We start from the raw sequence: 23,974 nt of genomic DNA on the forward strand, positions 1-23,974 counted from the left end.
CCGCCGGTACCGGGGGCTCGGAGCCGGCCCCGCGGCCGAGCTCGGTCCGCCCGGTGCCCCCTTGCCCGCGGGTTGCGGGCCGGACGCCCGCGGGCAGCGGTGGTGGCGGCAGCGCCCGGCGGCACAAAATGGCGCCCGCCTCGCTTGGCCGCGGGCGGCGGCGGCCGTTGTGGTTTAACCGCGCGGCCGTTAAACGGCCAGGCGGGGGCGTTTCAGCCCTCGCAGCTGCCTGGTGGCGCACCCGTGACAGGGACGCGCGTCCAGCGCACGCCGGGCATTGCTCCCGCATCGCGGCTGGGCGAGCGAAGGCTTGACGTGAACACCGCCGGGGACGGAGCGGAGCTGCGGAGGGACGCGCGGCGCTGGCCCGCGAAACGGCTCTCGGGAGTCTGGCAGCTCCTCTTGAAGGGGTTTGAGTAGGCTGCGTTGCTGTAATGCTGACCTCCCTGCTTCTGTGAAACCCGTGGGTTTTCTTCCCAAAATTCATGAAATCTTGGGGATATGGGCTTAGTTCCCGTATTCTAAACTTGGAAATGAGTATAAGGGAGAAAAAAAAAGAAAACCTTTATGAACTGAAAGGAATTGCATAACCAGTTTCCTTTTATAAGCCCTTTAAAAATGAAATGTTTTGGGTTCTTTCACAGGGTTGGAGCAAACTCAGTCCTTGCTTAACGCTCCAGACAACCTTTCAGCAGGCTCTGGAAGGAATTTGCAGCTGAGCATGTTCTTGTTACAGGGCCTCCAGCTGAGTCTAGACCCCTATGAAATGGCCAGATGGGTTTCATACTGTTTGCAGTCTCCTGCTTTGCTGCTCCCCCATCCTTCCCGCTCCTCCAGTGTTTCCCGTCTCTGTTGCACCTGGCTCTTCCCAAGGGCAGTCTGCCTTTGGTGTCACGGGAAGTGGCTGGAGGTAGGGCTGCCTGAAGAAGTGCAGCATTACTGCCTTCTCCAGAGATGCAGGGAGCAGTCATCTGTGGCTTCAGCCTCTTGAAAGAGAAGTGCAGTGTTTGGCTACTAGCCTTTGGTTTAGGAAACCTTTCAGCTGTGATAGCTCAGCTTTTCAGCAGTAATTTGGCACCTAGCTTCTTGTGCTTTAACTTTTCTTGGCTGTGTTTCCCTGTGAGTATTTATTGTACTGAAATGGAGGCAATGCACTTCTCAGAGCCATGCTGTGTGAAAACCAGGCAGTCTGTGCTATCCAGAGATACAGAAAAGTTGGTAATTCAGGTGATCCAAATTTTAAAAGGGAAACTTGTGTCTAGAGGATGCTCTATAGATGAGGAATTTTATAGGTAGGAAATTTGCTTCTCTTTAGTGTGTATTTTCAGTTCCTTTTCCTGGTATTGCAAACCTCAAGTTCCTGACTTGTGGAAATAAGGAACCAGCAAAGTGTACTATATAACTGCTTGCTCTTATTTTAAAATTGATCTGCTTGATAGCAAGTAAATGATCTGGGAGGGTATCAAAGGAAACAGGATCTGTAAAACAAGTGACACAGAGTGGAAGAACATGGAATTTAGGCAAGCATGGTGGGTTCCTAAATTACCCAGACAGGCTGGCAAAGAGGCAATCAAAGTAACTGTGCTTAACTTAGCCTGTTTTGCAGCTGAAGTGTATGATTTTGATAGAGCATCTGCATGAGTAAAATAAATTCTACAGTTTAAGAAGGTAATCACATCCCATTAGGAAAATTAGTGACATTTATACATCTGAGCTGCTGGCAAATTAAAAATAATTGATCTCATTGGAGCTATTTGAACTATATGGAGCATGTATTGCTGTTCAAGTGCCACAGATCACACAGCAGTGACGCAGACTGTATTACCCTATGGAGGTATCATACCAACCCTTCAATCCAAGAACTTACTCCGTGGTGTCATCGGGTCTCAGGTGCCCTGGCCACACTGCATATATGTACAGTTTCTCCTGTAGTATTTTCTGTTTGAGAGCACTGTTTGACCAGTAATGAGTGAAGCACCTGCAACTCTCCCCCCAAAGTTGGTTAATATCACTGATACCTGATCCTCTCTGCTTGCGTAGGGAGCCTTTCGTGTCTGTCTTACTGCTGTGTTAAACTGCAAGCTGTAAGAGAGTGACCCTTACAAAATTCTAGGAATAAAAGATGTGAGACCTCTTGGGCATTTTCAAAAGGTGAGGATGATCAGATTTCTCCATGTTTACAGACTTTTAGGATAGGGTCTCTGCTAATGTGTATTCTGGAAATGGGATCACTCCCTGGTGTCATCCTAGGGTGTTCTCTCCCAACAAGCATCTCACAAAGATAAAGGCAGCTAGTGATCTGAGATATATTACATCCCTTGAGTTTTCTTTGCATGCATATTACTGCTGCTGGGACTTCAATCTATTGTTATGAAGTGTACCACTGCAGTCAAATCTTTTGTTACCAATAACCAGGATAACAGCAAGTAATCATGTGAATGTTTTCATACTGTAAATTGTTCCTTACTTTTCTGCCCATTATAGACACTTGAGAGGATTTTCCAAGCACCTCCGTGTGTGTGTGTGTTCAATCAGAGACAGCAAACCAGCTGCTGAGATCTAAAATTAGGTGCACAGCTCAACCACTTGTAAATAGATCTTCCTTTATTTCTTGTATTTCTTGCAGCTGAGCTCYGTCCTTATCAGCCCAGCTGATGAGAGAGCTGACTATGGTGGTGCATCTTTTCCATTTGCCTGTATTGGTCTTTGGAAATAATCACAACTCATTATCTTCTGCTTGATTCCTATACTTCTTGGAAGTCAGGWGTCTTCAGGTTTCAGAACCAGAAGRTATAAGGGAGAGGAGCTGGAGAAAAAGTCAAATCCTTTCATCTCTAAAGGGCCAGGTTGCTGAACTGATGTAGGAGGACGTAACCTTGGCAAATTCAGTGATCTAGTTCATACTTGATCTCCATCTCTTGGAGTTGTGTTACTGTAAATTAGATTAGTATTGAGCAGTGTATATTTAATTCTCACTTATCTTAAACCCTTTAGTATCTGTAGCTACCTTTACAGTATTAGTATAATTAGCCTGTAGATGGGTGCTTCTTGTCTGAATGTGGAATCAGAATTCATATGGATGATCATATGTTAAATTCAGGATATACTTTCAGTCAGCTCAGTTTCAATTTCAAATCTTGCATCTGCTGTGAAAACAGTAACTTCAATATGAGATGGAGAACAGAACAGGGTGTAGCTTATTACTGTCTGCTTAAACTCATCTTGTGTTTATGCAGTAACTGTTCTGATCACTATCACCCTGCAATTATTCCTTATTACCCTTTCACTACTGCCTGTGTCAGCAAAACAAGAAATTAGAGCACTGGAAATTGCACTTGCTTGTCTAGCCAACTTTTCAGATAAAATGGGGCAATTCATGCACGCGTAGTATAAAATCTGAGTGTTTATATTCCAGACATTGTTAGTGCAGTAAAAGAGAGTATTAGTTGCAGATGTTTCCACAGAGACGGAAGTGACCTCACTTCCTTATTGCATTCTTGAAATCTTTATTACTACCTTGTGTTATTGTCTGACAGATAATGGTTTCAGTTGGAGAGGTCTAGAGCCCTGCAGGTGGGTGTCTGCTAGCTGGGTTAAATGTTACAAATTTATTGCCTCACAGCTGCGGTGAACAGAGCAGGGGAGAGAGGGTCCCCAAGCAAAGAAAGAAGGTGAATGTGCAGTGGTTTGCAGTACAGGGTTCTCTTCAGGATTTTGGAAGCTATTACAAGCCTGTTGTATCGTACCAGATGTGGTATCAAGTTGTTTCTCAATTTATCCGTCAGTCAGGAGAGAATAATGTAGGAGAGAACTGTAGGATTAGATACACTTTTTTTCCTGTTAGACTGCAGTATTTTCAGAAGCACTCTAATCTATAGTCGTGTTCTTGCATGCTCTATTGAATCACTAAAATACAGATTGGAAAGCACTGCGTAGAATGTGAGTAGATACAGAACAAATAATAAGAGAATCACTCTACAGCTAAAAGATCTGCTATGCAGTTCAGACAAACACCATACTGTCATTCTGTTGTTTCCTTTGCTACTCTTATGCATTGAAGCTGGTAGATCGCTGACTTTTGAAATGCTTCTGTTAAGTTTCTGGCCACTGATACTTGAAAGAGAGAGGTTCTGTTCCAGCTACTGTATCAAGGCAATGCAAATTGTTCCAAATCAGTGATTGGCTAAATTTTTGGATTTCATAATAGTTGTGAGCTGGTTGCATTTTTACACTGGCATCTTCTCATCTTGTTTACGTTGGTGGAATTGGCAGTAGCTCCCCTGAAATTGTAGTGAAGTTAGCATGCAGACAGGTACATGCCGATTGCAACTTGTACCTGGAATTGTCATTTATGCCTGTAATGCTATCATAAATGTGGCAAGGAGCTGAGCTAGAGAAGATTGTGACCTGGCTTCATTGCATTTAGGAGGAGATTATGACCTGACTTGATTGCATTTAAGATTTTGCTGTATATGGAATGATGCTTGTCCAAAATTATGCATCAGGTCTGAGCTTGCTGTCTCTGCTTTCTCTAGACATCCATCTGTATAGGATAATTCCTGTTTTTAGTAGGTGCCTTTCACTGCAGATTTTACAGGGAACCTGGATTAAACAGCTATCCTTCAGATAGCTCAGGTTAGGTGAGCTCAGCTCTATGGAGAGCTTGGATATCAGCCGTATCTCCCCTTAGTCACTAATGGTACTTTCTAAATGCTGTCTGGCCCTGATTACAGGACTCTGATGCATGATGTTGCTCTGATGCATGCTGGTGCCTGCAACATTGCAGTATCTGGTGATATATTTCTGTCTTTCTTCACACAGGCTGCAGGGAAGGCAGTGCTAATAACAGGCTGTGACAAAGGTTTTGGACATGCCTTAGCAAAACAACTTCATGCAAAGGGATTCACTGTTTTTGCTGGATGCTTGCTAGCGGTAAGTAGTAATATTGATCAAAATTCTTCTGTGATTGGAGAAAAGTGCTTCTCAACTAATAACCGCTTCATCTGCAGCTTCCCTCTCCCACAGTCTGTGGGAGGTGCAGTGGGCGGGTATCTTTCATTCTTTTCTTTAACACTGGTTCCAGAGCTGTATGTAGTATTAGTGTCAGACTAACTGGCATCTCATTTCTCAGGTCTTTTTTCTTTTCCTTCAATGCAGGTGCTGCTTTTGGAATTCTACAGGGATTGGGCACCCATCTGCTAAATTTAATTTAAAATATCTTAAGCTTGTGTTTCGATATGCCAGTTCTTCCAAAACTCTGGGATATAGGTTATCTGCATTCTGCTCTGACTTTTAAAATACCTGAGGGAGCAGCACAAACACAGGAGAGCTGAGAAATAAGTGACATATTTCCTTAAGCCAAAACAAAGAGAAAATAAATGAAGATTAATAAGTGAATTCAGTTGGCAGCATAATAATCATGGCTTTTAGTGCCCCCAAATGAACAAATGAAAAGAAAAAAATGTATTTTGAATATTTTTGCTTTACCTTTTCTACCTAAATGGACTAGAAGCTATTTCTAGCACAGATACTCAGAGAGCAGTGACCATGGATTTTGGTGTACTGTGGCAGAACCATGAAGGTGCATGAAAGGTAATATTCCTTGCCTGCCTGATCACAGTAGAGGTTACATTCTTCCACCATACCAACAAGGGAAACTATTATCAGCTGACGTATTGTGTAACTTGAGAGCAAAAGAGTACTGTTGGAAAGTTGCCACTCTTTGGAAATTTCCATATGGGCTCTCTATAAATCCTTCTGTAATCACATCATACACTACATTGGGATGTCTGTATCTGTTGTGATAGCAAGTCAAACACTAACCTTGCAGAGCAGCAGGTGTAAGGGATGGAAAGAAAAGTGGATGGAATGATTCTGAGAGCACTCTTTCAGAAGGCAGCACATTAGTGCTGAGCAGAGAGGGCCAAACTCAGTTTAAAGCCATATAAAGAAATTAAGTGTACCCTAAATGAGCCTCATATGCTCATTTTAACAAAGAAACAGATTACCTCTTCATCACAGGATTACCTGTCCCAGAATGCCATGGCAGCCCTCAGTATCCACTCATCTGGTCTGGTGGCATCTTAATTCAGAGCCAACAATTTTGTGATCTCTATTTAAATTATATGCTGAAGTGGAAAATGCATCAGCAGTCATAGTTGATTCACAGGTAGCTTTCAGGAGATTGACTAACCACTTTATCCTGAAGTGGTAGAGAGTGGGAGGATATGACTGTTCTTGTTCTGTGCTGTGCTACCTGGCAGATAYCAAATATGCTTCTCTCTGTACTGTTCCCCATCTGTATTACCCCCCATCTGTATTACCTTTTATAACTTCCTGTGAGCTTGCTTTTGATTTTGTGAACAGGAGACCTGGACTTAGTGTCCCAGGATTTTGCTTGGGAGCCTGGTTTCCTCTGAGGTTGCTGATGTTGTTGTTTGATGGGTTTTTTTTAATTGCTGTTGGGTGCATATGAGGGACAAAACCTAGTGGTAAAGCAATGTAGAAGTGATACAGCAGAACGCTGTCCGTGGTTCTTGGGACGGCCAGTGTCCCCATGGAACAGCCTTAGGTGGCTGAGGGAGATACTAGCAAGAAAATTTAAATTTTTATGAGGAGAAACTTACCAAAAGCCTGACGGTAGAATGCACTTCAGATAAATTTAGATAATTTATTTCAGATAAATTATTTCAGATTCCGAGCATCTATTGCAAGAAAAGGAAGCATATAGTAATTGCAGAAAAGACTAATGGGCTCCAGAAGAAGCAGGAAGTAACAGTAAAGTCAGGGAGCTCTTATTGCAAATAATAAGTTATCAGCACCTGAGTGATTACTGCTGATAAAGGAAGTTAGGCACATGCTGTATAGCTAAAGATGCAGCATATAACTACTCATGGCAATTACAAGGAAACTTACCCTGTCATGAAAGAAGAATGAGCTGCTGTAGTTTCACTGCAGGGTTGGAGCAGGTATGAAGCTAGTTGTGGAGCAGATGCCAGGCTGTAAGTTCTCACATAGTTACTCTGTCATCACTTACTTACATGCTTTTATGCTGAGAACTGAAGGATCCCTGGAGTACTTTGTGGTCATGGAAAGCTCTTGCACTGAATGCAAACTGACACCTTGTCAAGTGCATCAGAAGCTTTTTAATGTCCATTAAATAAAAGTCACACAAATAACAAGAATACTGCATGCAGGCAGAGGCAGATCTAGAGAGGATCAAGTGCAAACAATATTTCGTTTAGCAAGGAGAAGTGAGCCCAAAGGGTAGTTTCTATTAATGTATTAGAATTAAAAGGAGGGAGGAAATGAATTACAAAGTAAAGAATATAAAGTGTAGAAAAACCTGAAATAGTCAATGTTTTATTTTCTTTAATCTTACTGAAAAAAAAAGAATAAACTGTGTTTAGATGTTTAATGCTAACTGGTTTTATAGGGAGGTAGTTTTTTATGCTCTACAGGATGGAAAAGAAAAGAGGATATTTACATAAATAGATGTGTTCAAGCCAGCAAACCTGATTAAATGTGCTGGAGAGCATTTAAAGAGTGAGCTGAAGTGATCTCTGCACTACAGCTAATATCTTCAGGAATGTATGGAAGCCAGGGGTTTCCCAGAAGACTGGAAGACGGCAGATGCTATACCTCCCTTTCAAAGGGAGACAGACCTCTAGAATTACCAATGAGGCTACTGACCTTCAGTTCTTTGGATGAGGTTGCAACACATTAAACAGTAATTATACATATCTAGATCAGAGTGTGATAGAAACTGCCTCTATAGGTTTACTAGGAACAGACTGTGCCATATCAGTCTAATTTCATGCTGTGATAAGCTAAGTGGCAGAGGGATTAAAGGGGAAGGAGTAAATGTGTATCTTGAATAAGGGTTTTGACACAGTAGCTCATGATATTCTTATGAGCAAACTTAGTGTAATGCCTAAGTGTATCTGTCACCAATAGGTGCTTGAAAAGTKGTGCTTCTGCTTGGAGGATATTTGAAGGGGAAGTCTGGAAGGCTCAGCTCCGTCCCTGGCAGTCTGGTACTCTTCAGTGAACTAGATTGAAGTGGTCCCCAATCTGGTCTGAAATTACTGACACTGTTCCTTTTGGGCCTCCTCAGGAGCCATTACCAAGGGCTTTTTGAGGCAGCATGGAACTACTGTCTTATTGCTGCACTAAAAAGTAGTCAAACTTCCCTGGAAGTGCCCCTGGAATGGAAAATTTACTTGCAAAAAAGATGGACATGGTGCCAAGCAGGGAGGATTGCAGGCCTTTTGGGGAATAGGTTAGGATTCAAAATGACGTTTACAGATCACATAAAGACTCAAATCAACTGGATGAAATCTAGTAATGACAAGTGTGGGGTGTTCTGCTTAGGAAATGTAAAATGGGAACAAGTGGTTAGACAGAAGCAAGACTGAAAGGAAAATGGAGCTAATAGGGGAATGCAAACTGAATGAGTCATTCAGATGCGGCAAAATAGAGCAGATCTTACCCTGGGAAGCAGGCACAGGAAAGTTATTTCCAAGTCTCTATGCAACACTGGTAAGACCTCAGCTAGGACACTGTGTCTAGTTCTGGACACTATGCTTTAGGAAAGATATATGTAAATTCTAAGATGAATGATAAGAGGTTTAGAAAATAAGACCTGTGAGGAAACACTGAAAGAAAATGAGATTATTTAAACTGAAAAGGAGAAGACAGAGTAAAGAGAGGAGAAAGTTCTTATCAAAAGGATAGTTAATCATTCACTCTGTTAACAACAGGAAGGGTGTGCAGAAACCAGATTAATATGCAACAGAAAATCTATAGATTGGATTTCAGTGAGTACCCTAATGACTAGACTGCACAATCTTGCTTTCTTTTGCAGTCTTTATGGCCCTGCTGTTCTGAAGTGTTTGCTGAAGTGTTTGCTGCCTAGCTGTGCGACTCCTCAGCAGAGGCTGAGGGTGACTGCCCCTGCGAGAGCACTCCCTCTGGCTGAGGATGGTGTGATAATTTAAGGCTGGGAGCCTGTAATAATGGGCTCTGTCTCTTCTCTCAAATGAGAGCACCACCTTTAAATGTACTGTGCCTGATCTTGGTCTGTGTGAGCCCATGAGACTGAGCTCTTCAGAAATCTTGGGTGGGGAAACCTCGTTTTCAGGAGTGGATGTGGGTGTAGGTATGAAGTGCTGGGCCAGCTCCAGATGTGCCAAGGCACAACCAAAAGGGAAAGTCTGAGCACAATGACAAGGTGCCTGTGGGGGTTGCATTTAGGATAAGCAGCTGCTTAGTGAGGTTTTTCAGCATTATATTTATGGCTTCTTGGTTCTCACTGAAATCTCACTGCAGATACCCAAATTCTTGCTGAGATCTATTGCTGAATCTCACAAGCTTCCCTGGATAAAAGCCACAGCTCAGGCCATTACAAGTCTGTGTGGTCTGCCTGTCCCTTAGCACAAGCTGCATCAGGATCCCCAGAATCAGCACAGGATAAAATGAGTGAAGGGAAAGGAAGGCAGCAGAAAGCTTGAGTGATACTTCTCAGCTAGGTGGAGAGGGCTTGTTTGCTGCTTGCCTCCAAACCAATAAGAAGGCCCTGCTAGTCAATAGAGGCTGGATTTGACCAGCCAGAGCCTGTTACAGGGCTGCAAGGGCAGGATAACAGAGAGAAGTGAGGTAACTGGGCAGGAAATAGTGAAGTTCTACTAAAGGTACCTTTGGAGAGACTTGCTGCATGGCTGGTGACCCATGGAATGTTGTTTGGGACTCACCAGCAGAAGCAATGGATCCCCAGCATGTTTCCCTTCTGCATGTGGATGGGTGATGGAATGCAAACACCAAGCCTGGCTCAGGTCTGTGAACATGTTGGGCCGGGAACTGTGCAGCCTCCCAGCCTGTAGCCCCCTGAGGGGGACATAATGCTGCAGACTTGGCTCCCTGGGGCAGCTGTGCCAGAAGCTCTCTGTGCCAGAAGCATCCCCAAGCTGTCTTCTCATGAGATGTTCCTCTTCCAATGAGATGGCAGAGACCTAGGGCCACAAGCCAGCTGTGCCCTCAGGCCGTACGCATCTGTGAAGTGAGCAGGCAGCAATCCAGTGGGGAGCTAAGCCGTTCGCATGCTCTGCTGTAGTTAGGGTTGCGGAAAGGTTGTGCCTAAGGAGAAATGAAGGTCTGAGTGCTACCATGCTGAATCAAAGCATAAAGAATTGGAAAAGTCCTAACAGATGATTCTCTTTCTCAGGGTTGGCAAGAGTCTACCTTTGGGATCTAATAGTTGGATTAGTCTCAACACAGACCTCAGGTGCAAACTGCCCTTTTATGAAAAGGGTGTGCTGTGCTCTATCCCCCAATTGATGCTAGGGGCCATATGCCATAGCCCAGCTTGACTCCAGGAGAGTTTTAATGATAGTGTAACTAGGGTGGCCCTGAATGCCAACCTCCCGTTACTTCCTGCAGGGCTGGCTCTTTCCTATGCTAACCCTGTCCTGAGTTTTCACTCAGATTTGTCTAGTCCTTGCAGTCCTGTCACTTGTATAGTAGTGCAACGTTGCAGACAGAAAACCGGAAACAGAGCAGGCCCAAAATCTTGCCACCTTATTCTAGTGGCAGCTTATATGGGATTATTTGTAAAGGTATGGGATTATTTGCCTGTGTGTGAGGAAGAAATGTAATAATAGAGTCTGGTCACAATCTTGTGTCCTGCTGTTCTTAGGTAAACTGCTCCAGGTACTTTTCTAGCCAGTGAAACTACCATTGAAAAAAAACAAGGAGGAAGTACCACATGGATATCTGAACAGTGAATGTACTTATAGCCTCTGAAGCCCCCAGAAAATAAAAAGTTGTTGACTTCTTTCTRTGAAATATATGGCCACTTCATCTGTTATGAAACAAATTCTTAACTCTTAGGTCCAGAAAAACCTCTTAAGAAGTGGCTGAGGTGGTGGTTCCTGTGACTCTGAAAAATGTTTCTAGTTAATATTTTGTGTTGAAGTTTGTCTTCCAAAATCAATGTGTTTTGTCAACAGTTATTCATATCTGGGAAAGTAACTTTGCAAATTGGGTTGCATTGGTCAAAGGGGAAACTTTGCTTTGATATGAACAGTACTAACAGTTTATACTGGATTTTTAAGTTGCTGGTCTATGACTTTTATTTGCAAAAAATGGTTGAAGTGCTTGTTCTGAGGATTATGCAAGAGGAAATAATAAGTAAGGAAAGGTGGCTTCAGGGCTCTGAAATGAGAAGCAATATTTGAGTGCAGACAGTTTCTCCCCTTCCCAATATAGATGCAGTAAATCTCTCTTTACAAACCAGATTGCTCCACTTTATTCACTGTTAAGGAGCGGAAAGGTACTTTATGTAGCTCACAGCTAGGCTGCAAGAACATCTTCCAGAAATATATTGAAGGAGGCATCATATAGTCCTCACGCATTTTGTAAGGAATATAATATTTTGATGTTTACCTCATTCACTACTTCTAATGCTAATTTTAGAGATTTGCTTTGTGGCTAGATGAGAACTGTGGTGTGCATTAGCAAGCTTTTAAATCTTTATTTTCTGTTTTTGGGATATTTGGAAATAGTTCAGTTGTGAAATGATATGCAGCTGGGGGGCAGAAATTCATTCCTATTGTCATAACTCTGGATTAATTATATGTTGATATAACAGAATTATCCTATTTTGCTTAAGGTTGAGATAGGAATTTTGGCTCTCTTCCTTCATCACAAATCATTGTTTACTGGACTGATGATGGAGGGAGGAACTTGTTACCATATTCATTAGCTACATAATTGGAGATACATGTAGAAAAGCTAAGCAGTTTTTACATCAGCCTTGCTATGGAGGCAGCTGAGCAGATGATTGTGGGAGTGTTGCTTGCCTTGTTTGCCCTTGCTGTGTGGGAGGTAGCATCAAGTGTTAAAGGAAGAGTGGCAGCTAGGCATAGTGATTCACCAATTCATAACTTCTTCCTCCCTAGTAAAACAGAGCCTATGATGCAGGGAGTAATTTGGTGAATTAAATCTTGAGCCTGTGACAGAGCTACATGGCTAATCTCTACTTTGTTCTTCACTATTCTAATTTAAATTAATGGCTGAAATTTTTTGATTTTATTTTTTCCCCMAAACTTAAGCATTTGCATATCTTTCTTACAACATGAAATGTAGACAGTGAAGGACATGACAGAAAAGAGGAAAGAAAGGGGAGCCATAATGATGTTGTTTCCTTTAGTGGGGAGGAAGGATGTGTCTTTGCTTTCTCAGCCAGAGGCTCTTCCCTTCATGCCGCTTGTCTGTCACTTTGTCCGTGTGTGGTTGCTGTCCACTGTGTGGACATTCATGTGCATTGTGCAAACTATCATTTCGCAGGTTCAGCTGTAAATGTTTTCTGTTGTGTCCTGTAGCATCAGATGTATTCGCTGTCAGTTATGCCAAAGGTGTTCCTAATGTCTTTCTTTCAAAGCGATCTGACAATAGTATTTCATCAGAAACCAGGAAATGTTTTGGAATGAGGTGAGGAAAGTATTCTTTAAGCCTAAAAGATCTGACTCTGATGCATGTAAAAATGTTTGCATTACATGCAGAGCATGGAAACTAGGGCAGTAGAGAGTACCTCAGGGCTGTCCCAGGCTGGCACAGTACCTGGCTCTGTTACAGCTGTGTAACCCTACACTTGGGGAGCAAGCTGGAGGAGTTCTGCTGCCATTTCAAAGCAGCAGGTCAGCAACAGAGATGTAGRAATTGTGCTGGAGGCAATAGGAAGCTAACCATCAGCTGCACCTGGTTAATATGGCTCATGTGCCTGTTTGCTGTTTGTATGCCTCCAAGTGCAATTTTAATAACCCCTATTTCTTATCCATCTGAATATGCTTGGCCTCAAGGTGCATTACTGCTACTAATACCTCTTACGAGGACCTCTTTTGTTTTTGGTGAGCAGGATAAGAACGGAGATGGAGCCAGGGAGCTGAAGAACATGAAGTCAGATCGCATGATGGTGCTGCAGATCAACGTGTGCAGTGACCAGGAAGTGGATCAAGCTGTGGATTTTGTGAAGAGGAACTTGAAGGAGCCAGAGAAAGGTCTGTGGGAATCTCTGTCTCCCTCAGCCAGCTGGTTCTTTAGTGTGCTCACAGAGACCTTCCTCTGGAGCAGTCCTTCCTCTGTCCAGGCTGTTCTTTCTCTGCACTGCCAGAACGTGATTACCAAGCCTAGGAGGCCTGGGACAGTGTGTGACTGGCTATCTGGCAGTGCAGGATTCAGGTCAGTAGGGAGAACTGGTTTACCATTGACATGCCAGCCATGTGGGAAGAAACCAGGACTTGATAGAGCTTAAGGCTCTAACCCTACCTCCTGGGGGAAAAAAAAAAAAAAAAAAAAAAAAAAAAAAAAAAAAAAAAAGGTGGCAACAAGCTCACAGAAGCATGAGGCAGCAGCCAGGATGGGCTCAGCCTAGACCACCTTAAAACACATGCCACCTTAGAGGTAAGCCCAGTCCAAGGGCCCTAGAAACATGTAAAAGATGACAGGAGTCCCTTCTGCCTGCTTTCCTCCTTTTTGGCAATGTGTAATGGGGCTGGGACCACAGCAAAGTAGTGTTCTAGCGCCAGTCTGTGAAAGCACATGCAGCCCCAAGTGCTGCTCATGCTGTGTATCCCATGTCCACACCTCCACTGACTTCCRCATGTGAAGGGGGCAGAGGTGCCTAGGAATGGGTGGCTGATCGTGTACCTGCTGCAGCATGGCTTGGCTCCTGTGTTGGGCTTCAGGTATCTCCTCCTGTGCGTGACCAAGCAGTGGCATGTGAGCTTACAGCCAGAGCCTGGCATGCTTCCTTACCTCTTCCCAGGCACTGAGTTTGTAAGGTTCTTTGCCTTATGTGGCTTTCTCTGCAGCCTGTGTACAAGTAGCAGGCTGAACAGTGATTGCAGACCCTGGCTGAGAGTGGACTCAAACTTCACAGCTGTGGCTCTAGGACTTGCAGGTTGTGTGGCTGGAAGTGTGGTTGCCCCTCTTAAGGCAAGGGTGAAGCTGCCATAGGGCGGTCCTTGTTCACAGCAAGTGTAAAGTTAGTACCAGTAGCTCTAAGCTTCACGCAAAGTATGTGAGCATACCCTTCCTCCTAAAACAAGCATATGAAGTATAACCAAGGCTCTGTTTCCCACACATGCTCACTCTGCATGACACTTCCTACACAGTCATCCAACCCTCATCACACATTTCACAGCTTCTCAAGCTTTTCCTAAAGAGCCCAGCAACAGCAGTAGCACAGAGCTCTTTCTACTGATTTTCAGGGGATCAGCTCTGTTCCTTCTATAGATGCAGCAGTGTTTGCAAAACCTTGTGCCTAGCAGGAATAGCATCCTAGCATCCTTGATCAACAAGTTGGGTCTGTCCCTCCTGCTCTGAGAGCCTTCTCATTATTTGTTGCAGCATTGTGTGCAGCACAGTGAACACTTCTTTTCAGGAATGTGTGACTGATGTTTGGAGCTTGCCAATAAGCAGTGCCCAATAAACTGATGCAGGAAAGTACTTGGTATGCAGAGTGAAGTGCCTTGCACAGAAGYGCTTGTTGCACACCAAGTGTGGCTCCAGGGAAGCTAGTGCAGAATAGGTCTTCTGTTACACATTCGTACCTCTTTCTGCTTTGCATACACCCTTAAAGTCTAAACTCATTTTGAGGGAGTGCCACTGTTTGCTTTTGATCTTATCCAGTTCCCGCTGTATTGTTCACAGTAAAGAAATAATAACRATAAGGCTCTGCTCTACAAACACATCACGGTCCTGCGAACAGTCCAGTGACCAGGTAACTATCAGCACTTTGTACTGTATGTAACAGGACCTGATCGACTAGTAATGAAATCCCAAGAAGAATGAACCATTTTAAATCACTTTTTCATAAACGTTCCTAAATCTAACCTAATTACCTGAGAAATGGTTGTAGAAAAACTTGGAACCAAGAACTAGTCTACCGACTCAGTTTGGGACTCTTTGTGGTCTTTGGTAAATCCCTGCCAATCCCTGCTCTGCTTAGCTTCTTTTTACCAGTGAAATTACACCATCAGATGCCTGTTCCTATGACCTTTCTAGAGATTAGAGCCTGCTTTGAAGAAGTACTGGGGACCTAATTCAGGCTGAGATGCTTTGCCAGCTAGTAGAGCATGGATTTCAGAGTGATGTTGACCCCTTAAAGCCAGCAGTTTCAGTAAGTGCAGCAGTGACAAGCAGGGGATGTTGGAKGGAAGCAGCATCATCCAACTGCAACATTTAGAAAACATAATAAAAATAAAAATGAAGGTAGGTGAACAAAATGTTTTCTTAACTTTTGCTGCAGGTCATCACTTAGCTGTTATCCTAAACAGTCTCTGGGGCCATAGTGGCCTGGCTGGAATCCAGAAACAATGGATCTAGAGGAGAATAGAGCTGCAGGCCAATGAACTGAGTTAGCGAAGCAGTATTCACCACTTTCAGAGACAGAAATGCAGGGAAAAAGTGGGTCTGGGCTGATCACATTATAGCTACCACCATGCCAGCTTTTTTCCAGCTATGTGAGAGGTGAACAGGAAAATCTATTTTGGGATAAATCGGGAAGGAGTGGGTAATTTACTGTTGTCACTGGGTAGAGCATGGCCTTTTCCAGACCATTATGCGCTGCTTGTCATCAGCATTCAGGGGAAAATGAACTCTTCTGGGAACGGGGCAGGGGAAGGTTACTAGGGCCATCATGAGAATGGACAGTCAGTCTAGCAAGGGCACATGGCTGTTTTTTAAATGCATCAGGAGGGTAAATTCCATCAGTATTTGGCCATTGTGGAAAGCTGCAATTTGCCTAGAGGACCATGTTCAGTACATTATATAGTTGTTATTTGATCACAAATAAATTTAGGCCAGAAGTTATTAAAAGGTTTCCAGACGTCAGAGCAGGGAGGCTGTGGAGCAGAGGCAGGGCAAACAGCCCCCAAAGTTCGAGAGAGAGCTTGATTCGTTTATCAACARAACGACATGACGTGGGTACTTGTGATAGCAATGTCAGAACTCCCCGAAGACTCCGTCCCAGTCCTGTGTTTGTATGTTTTCAGTGGTAAGAAAAAGGGTCACAGAGTAGAAAGGGGCCTGATTCTGACTGAATATTTGCACAGTAAGAACAGAGGTGTAGGAGTGGCTGATACACCAGAAGGCTGTGCTGCCATTGAGAGAGATTTGGACGGATTGGAGAGTTGGGCAGAGAGGAACCTCATGAATTTCAACAAAGGCAAATGCAGGGTCCTGCACCTAGGGAAAGAATAACCCCATGTACCAGTACAGGTTAGTGGTTGACCTACTGGAAAGCAGCTCTGCAGAGAAGGACCTGAAAGTCCTGGTGGACAAGTTAACCACGAGCCAGCAGTGTGCCTCTGTGGACAAGAAGGCCAATGGTCTCCTGGGGTGCATTAGGAAGAGTCTCGCCAGCAGGTCAAGGAAGGTGATCCTCCTCCTCTCCTCAGTCCTGGTGAGGCCACATCTCAAGTATTGCCTCCAGTTCTGGGCTCCCCAGTRCAAGAGAGACAAGGAGCTACTGGAGAGAGTCCAGCGTAGGGCTATAAAGATGATTACAGGACTGGAGCATCTCTCTTATGAGGAAAGGCTATGAGAACTGGGCCTGTTTAACCTGGAGAAGAGAAGAGAGGGGATTTTATCAGTGTATACAAATATCTTAAGGGAGGATGCCAAGAGGATGAGGCCGGATTCTTTTCAGTGGTGCCCACTGACAGGACAAGAGGCAATGAGCAAAAACTGAAACACATGCAGTTTCATCTGAATATGAGGAAAAACTTATTTCCTGTGAGAGTGACAGAGCACTGGAACAGGTTGCCYGGAGGGGTTGTGGAGTCTCCTTYTTTGGAGATGCTCAAAACCTGCTTGGACACAATCCTGTGCAGCATGCTCTAGGTAACCCTGCTTGAGCAGGGGGGTTGGGCTAGATGATCTCCAGAGATCCCTTCCAACCTTAACCATTCTATGTATGGTTGGACATCTAATGAGGAGCAGCTCTGATAACTTGTTCTGGTTCTTCTATTGTTTGGTCCTACTGCTGTTTGTGGCTGTGTAGTCCTGTGCTTCAACAAATTCACGAAGTATGGAGTCAGTCCTGCAAGTGTTTGCTGCTGGGACTCATGCAGTAATCATTTTTAATGGTCAAATCCTTAGTGGCCTGCTGAGTTCTAGACATATAAAAGATTCAGTGCAGAAGCTCTTGCCAAGTACAGCCAATTTAATCTTGACAGGACTGCATGCACAGTAGAGGTTCATTTTTAAATTCTAATAGTTTTAAAGGTTGGTATGTTTTCCATATTCTTCTACAGTTAGGCMTGAGAGAAGTCAATTGTCTGGGCTAAACCAGGAGCTGCTGAGGTAACCAATTCCCTTACTTTGTGCAATGAAATYAAGATGTGACTTAACTTACTACTTCAGAAGTACTTTCAAAGTTATTTTCCAAGTTAGACTTTCAGGTTGAAAGCCTTTCCAAAAAATGCTATTCTTATCTTTTTTTATTTTTAACAAAGATAGCTTGCCTCAGCTTGATGGGCATCCCAAGAGTGCCTTTCTTCTATCTATGCTGTTTGTTAAAAGGATTGATAGGCATAGTCTGTGGCATGGTTGGCCTTGAGCTGGAGCTGTTGGTAAGGTTAGTCCCWGGGTGTGCAGGCACCCTGTTACTGTTCCTTTGGCTCTGCAAATCCCTGTGGGGCTATTTGGGGAGTGAATGATGAGGCATGCAATGGCTTCATTGGACTGTGAACCTACAGATCAATCTCATGTGCGCTCCAGAGTCATGATATGGACTTAAATTCAAAATATTTTTAAGCTGTTTTCCTTCTATTTTATGAAATTGAGAGAAAATCCAGCCACCTCTGAACTGTAAGAGCCATGATAGTCGCCGAGTGAAGATAAACCCAGGACCTGCAGGAGGCATAGGGTAGGGTCAGCCATATCCAACCATACAAAACACAGACATAGCATCGGCCAGAGGCATTCATGGAGGCAGTGCTGATGGGGGTCATGCTTTACTACCATTGGAGCACCAAATGAGCCCTGATGGCTTCATTTCTGGTGTCCCAGAGCCCATTTCCTCCCCTTTCTGACTTTGTCTTCTACTGTTTTCTACAAAAGTACCCAGATCTTTGTCAAGGAGTTGGGTTACTCAGAGCATCTAGGAAAGCTGCTTCTCTCTGACACTTCTTCCTTGTTCCACTCTTTAACCATGTGTTTGTTGGCAGGACTCTGGGGCCTGGTGAACAACGCTGGCGTYTCAACCTTTGGAGAGGTGGAATTCACAAGTTTAGACAAGTACAAGGAAGTGACAGAGATCAACCTGTGGGGCACCGTGAGAGTGACAAAGGCTTTCTTGCCCCTTATTCGCAGAGCTAAAGGTACATGCTGGGCAATGTGGCAAGAGTCAGAGAGCTTTTGCAGTGCAACAAAGGTGGTTAAAAATGATGGATCAGATTCTACTTTGGGGAATGCCTGTGCAGCCCAGTGGGGGAGGGTTTGGTATCTGAGGCATACAAGCAAAGCRGACAGCAAGGTTTGACATGCTGTGTAAGGATTTGGTGGAGCTATTGGTCACACTGCAGGGCAGKCTAGGCACCTACAAAGCAGGTGCTGTCTTGAACATCCCAGGGTTTCAGAAATGTTTGTGCCGTGCTGGCATGGCACATGTCCCACAGGACCTGTGGGACACCTAGAGCTTTAGGAGCAGTAATTGGAGGCCAGGCCTATGATACTTTTTGCCTCCAAAGTGGTACCAGGTACTTAAATTTGGACAACCGCCCTCATGTTACTCATTTTGCAGTTAATTGCCGCACTRTAGTGGTGGAATAAATGAGAGTCAGCAGCAAAGAGCCATTTAAACTGTCTTAGTATTATCAAGTCATTGTTTTATTAAAAAAAAAGGACATGTACGAGGAGAACTCTGAAGGGCTTCTTTATTTAGCATGTGTAGGAGTATGCTGGCACAGCTGTGAGCTCTGTGAGGACAGAAAGGGGTTACACTGAGAGGATTTCTCAGATATTATTTCCAGAAAGTAAGTACCTGTTAAATAAGCCCTATGAGTAAGTTGCACAAAAGTCAACTTACCCCTCAGGTCAATATGTGGTTCTTAGAGTCCCTCTGATCTGCACTTAKGAAGTCTGGGATGAGAGAGCAGAGCCGCCCACTTGTTTCTCGGCTAAAATTTCAAGCACTAGAAGAGCGGTGCTCCATGGCTGTGAAAATCCTCTCTGCAAAAATAGCTGATGAGATTTCAAGGACCTGTTTGTAAATGCAGTTGAAACCCTAATTGCAGGTATCTTTGTCTTGGGGAAGGACCTAGTGTCCACAGAAGAGTGACCACTGCTGTCACTGCCCCTGGACAAGGCATTATCTGTCATGAACTGCCAGAGCTCTGCAGTTGGGCTGACGTGGGCTGCTGGCAGAAGTCAGGATACTTTGCTTTTTGCTGTCCCATAGACAACAGCATGYTAAATCTTCTCCTTTTGTCTCAGCCACATAACTCTGTAGGCGCTCCTGGGGAGCCAGGTGGGTGAACAAACTGCACTGCTGATGCTGCAGGTTCAGGGAAACCTCTGCTGGCTCTCCACCATCCAACTTGGGTCAAGAAGCGGTGTAGCTATGTTAGGCAGAGTGGGTACAGCAGAGCTGTTGTGCTTACAGAAGCAGTCAGGAAGCTTGTACAGCCTCATATTGTGTCATGCAGTTTCCAGCTTGTAACCTTTCCCCAGTGGGATGGAGGAGTGGGGCACACTGAGATAAGAGCACATAGCTCATGGCATCAGAAGATCTAGGTACTGCCCTACCTGGAAGTTAGGAAGATGGGAATGTCTTGTACACTTCGTAAATTCTTTTTGACACAGAGGCAGGAATGTGTGCCATCCATRTAGGAGGTGAGAGCAGGAGCTAGGTTTGCTTGAATTAGGACATAGGGGCTCCTTCAGAGGGAATTTGGACACACTTCAGAAAATTCAGATTTTATGAATCACCATCATCCAACAAAACAGCTTTTATTGGGGTATTTTGGCTGTCTCCCCTGTAGCCAGTCCTGGCCTCCTAGCTGAAAACAGCCAGCTGATCTTCTCTCCCTGTTCTTCCCACTCTAGGCCGTGTGGTGAATGTTACAAGCATGTTAGGGCGGATGGCGAGTCCGTCTCGCTCCTGCTATTGCATTTCCAAGTTCGGGGTAGAGGCCTTCTCCGACTGCCTCCGGCAGGAGATGTACCGCTGGGGTGTCAGAGTCATCCTTATTGAGCCCAGTAACTTTGTGGCAGCAACAGGAATCCTGACTGCAGACAGCATCGACGTGGAGGCTGATGTGCTGTGGAATGGGGCCAGTGACACTGTGCGGGAGGACTATGGGAGGGCATATTTCACTCGCCACGTGGCCCTGATGAAGTCCTTCGTTAACAGTGGCCTGAAGGACATGTCTTTGGTCTTGAATGACATCACGGATGCACTCACTTCCACACACCCGAACAACCGCTACAATCCCATGGAAACCTATTGGTGGGTAAGGCTGCAAGCCATGACGCACCTGCCCACTGCCATTGCTGACTGGCTTTACATTCCCGGTGCCACGCTGTAAATGGGCGTCCTTCAAGCATCCTTCCAGTGCTCATATGCATGGTTTTGAGCGGACTTAATCAGGGCTATTCTGCACCCAGTGCTGATGCATCTCCCCTGCAGGTGCATGTGTTTTCACTTCGGCTTCAAGTTTTTTATTGTGGGAGACATAAAACCATGGCATTTCTGGCTCTTCTTAATTCTTACCCCTTTCTCCCTGCTGCTCTGATTAAGGTTCAAAGATGTTTGAATTGTGGAGGAAGCAGGGGAAGGTTAACATAATGGGTCAAATATGTAGCTGGTGTAATTAGGTCAGCAGAGTTTTTTCCCAGTGATAAATTTGACTCATTAGTGGGCTCTTGCTTTTCCTTACAAGGACAGGCTCGTGATTGCAAACCAAAGCTGTTGCTAAGAGATGTGTCAAAGGGAGAAGCTAAAATGGGAAACAAAAGCAGAGTTTTCCTTTTGATTGAAAATGGGTCAGTCATAGCCTTCGTTTGTTTTCATGATACTGCTAGGAAGTTTGGCTGCTCTTTGACTGTCTGCTCTTTCTAAGAAAACAGCAACATTGCCTCTAAACAGCCTTATTACCTAGCTCTGATGGGGTTTAGGATCCCTACAAGGAAGGAGTCTTCCCTCCCAGCTCTGTGACCAGAGGCAGCCAGAGTCAGTAACTGACTCTGATAGACCGGATAGACAGGAAAAGCAGATAGACTGGAAAAGCCCTTCTAATAGTGAGTCTGAACTTTCCCTCTGTCATTCCCTGTGGATGCTGGACTTGCAGCTTCTCTCCATGCCCTGTGGATGAGCTTTGTAGGGCAGACTGGAATCTGATGTAGCAAATGGAGATTTGACTCCTTTGATGCTACGTTAGCGACCCATTTCTGAACAATTCAGCAGTGGTACAGATGCTGTCCAGCAGCCCCACAGCTGCCTCCAAATTTGTGCCCACTGCTAGACACCTCCTTGTTGGTGAGGGAACTGCTTTTGCATTCCCAGACTATGGTTTTGGTTTCATCTGTTCTGTGTTTGAACAGTGACAGGCACTGCAGCCAATGTGGCATGACTATGTGCTCTGGGTGGATGCTTTAAGTGATTCCCTTTTCTTTTCTTAGTATCACACAGTAAAATTTCCATGCCACACATCATTGTCTCCTCACAGAGCTTCCTAGCAACTGTGATAAGTGATACGATCTGGTTTTGCACAGTATCCCCAAGGGTCTCCTGTTGGCCATAACCAGGATTTTCGGTCATTTTACCAAGTGCTGAAGCTGCCTGGCTTCRCATCTTGTTTCCTTTTTCCAAGTGGTGATTGCTAGTGTAGTAGCAAACTGACTCCAGGCACTGCTGGCCAGGCCAGGAATCTACCCTCTTATTCTGGGACACATGAATTCTAGGACCAGCTTCCCGTTCTACTGCTAAGCTGTGTTTAGATTTTGATCTACATGAGATTAAGTGACTTAAAAGAACTTATCATTTGTTCTTTTCTTGTCTCTGTTAGCTCTATCTTGGTATTATGTCTTAAAACTTCTTGTATGCYGCTGACTGTGATTGCTTGGCATCTGAATGCAGCTGTGAATGCTGTGATGCCTGGGGAGGAAAGCAGGCTTCCCGTGGAGATGCTGTGAAGATAGCAYGTGTTACAAATAACTACTGGAAATGCTGGCTGTGCAGTTCTTTTTTTATTGCAGATCATCAACACATGGAGACTGTCTGGGATCCAGGACTCAGAATGATCCCAATCTCCCACTGAACTGCAGCTTGTTTGAACAATGTTGTAATCACTTCTGTCCCCTGCACCATAAAATGTGAGTAAAGTTAGGTAGCACTGATCTGTGCAGAGAGAAAAATAAACTTGAGATTTGTCAAGCACATGTCCATGTTTCCGGTGCTCATTTCTACATTGTTTTTTTCCTCCCTCTCAATATGAATTCAGAATTAATTTGGCTCAGTGATCAAGGAGTGTGGCAGTGGGCTCTGCATATGGTGGGATTGTGGGAGTGCAGTAGAAACGGCCTAGAGCAGAATGGATAGCATGACCCTGGCTCTGGAGGGGTAGCACAGCTACTGTCTGTCACATGCTCGCAGATGCCAAGGCTTCGTGTGGCCCCTGAAGTGGGAGGTGGTTCATGTGTGGGCCAGCCAGTTTAATTCACTGTGCTTAGCACCAGTAATATCAGAGTGACCTGAGCTGTTTTGTGTTGGATATTTTGGGGCATTAATGAGTTCAAACAGTTTTGACTGAGAAAGGAGGAGATATAATTCCTGTTTTTAGGACAAGAATTGAGGAAGAGAGAGAGCAAGGGAGTTACTCAGGTGTTCATATGGAGGTAAGGGCAAAGGATATTGAAGCTGATGTCCAAGGTGAGTGCTTAATTGATCAGTCCAGTTCTTCTCTGCAAGGTTGCTTTGTATTGCAGAAGTGACAAGCACAAGGTCCTTCCTCCACATGCTTCCAGTCTGTGCTGCTGGCAGGAGTGGTGGAAGGGAACAAGGTCTCTCACAAAAGAGGCTCTCCAAAAAAGGTTTCTCACAGACCTATTTTCTCACCTGTTCTGGGGTTCTGCTTGGGAAATAAWTTATTACTGTCAGTGTTTGGTCTTTGATATTAAGCAAAAGGGTCCTGTCTCTGCTTAGGTCTTCTCAGCTATCCAGTTAGTGAAAGCTCTGTATGTGTGAGTGTGCACATGYGTGCATGTGTACATCCCTGTAAGTGCACTGCCTGAGTTGCAAATGCCATTTCCAGAACAACAGTATATTTGCAGTCCCACTGGTCCTGCATTTCCTCAGCAGAAGGCAGCTACAGAGAAGACTCTTTCCAAATGCATGCATCATCAGTGTTTATATTTTATGTGGTTTTGCTTAAATGAGCACTTGCAAGCCAGGAAGAGTGTCTGAGGCCATGCAAGGACCTGTTGTCTGAGCCAGGATTAGAATTTCAGAGTGTGCAAGTCTCAGTCCCTTCCTCTGCCCCTTTGRTAAGTGCTCAGGTGAGCTGTTAGTGTCAGGTCTGATTTCTGTCTGGATGGGTAGCTCTGGGATGATGTTCAGAGGTAAGAGGTRCAGACTTGTGCTAGAGGAGCAAGTATCAAATGTTCCTGTACAGTATAGGTGGTCACAGACTCTGGGCAGCAAAGGAAAGTCAAGATGACTGAGCGGGTCCATTCCCATCTTGAACTTTCAGCAGCTGTTCAGTATTCTGTGAAAACTGGGTTTTGGTCTTGTTGTGGGGCTGCAGGTGAGAGGTGTGGGAGAGCCCTGTGCAAGGGCAGATAAGCTTTTTCTCTTATTCCATTTGTACTTTGATCTCTCAATAACTTGGTTACTTCGTTTTTTTTTGTTGTTGTTGTTTGTTTGTTTTTTTTGTTTTTTGTAAAAATAATTGGTTACTTTCCTGTTAGGAGA

The 23,974-nt window shown here is 44.5% G+C and overlaps 1 protein-coding gene across 1 annotated transcript; it reads left to right on the forward strand.

Moving 5' to 3' along the window:
* The first annotated feature begins 128 nt into the window (after nt 1-128).
* On the forward strand, nt 129-22,443 carry LOC146599465 (D-beta-hydroxybutyrate dehydrogenase, mitochondrial-like). The gene is made up of 6 exons (XM_085298704.1): nt 129-172; nt 409-463; nt 4,822-4,932; nt 12,914-13,055; nt 18,231-18,383; nt 20,110-22,443. Exons 1-6 carry the CDS (start codon nt 129-131, stop codon nt 20,589-20,591), a joined length of 987 nt encoding a protein of 328 aa, XP_085154830.1. The 3' UTR covers nt 20,592-22,443.
* The last annotated feature ends 1,531 nt before the right edge of the window (nt 22,444-23,974 follow it).

The sequence above is a fragment of the Rhea americana genome, unplaced genomic scaffold, assembly GCF_003343005.1.
Source record: "Rhea americana isolate MKP2758 unplaced genomic scaffold, rheAme1 scaffold_14, whole genome shotgun sequence".
Lineage (NCBI taxonomy): Eukaryota > Metazoa > Chordata > Aves > Rheiformes > Rheidae > Rhea > Rhea americana.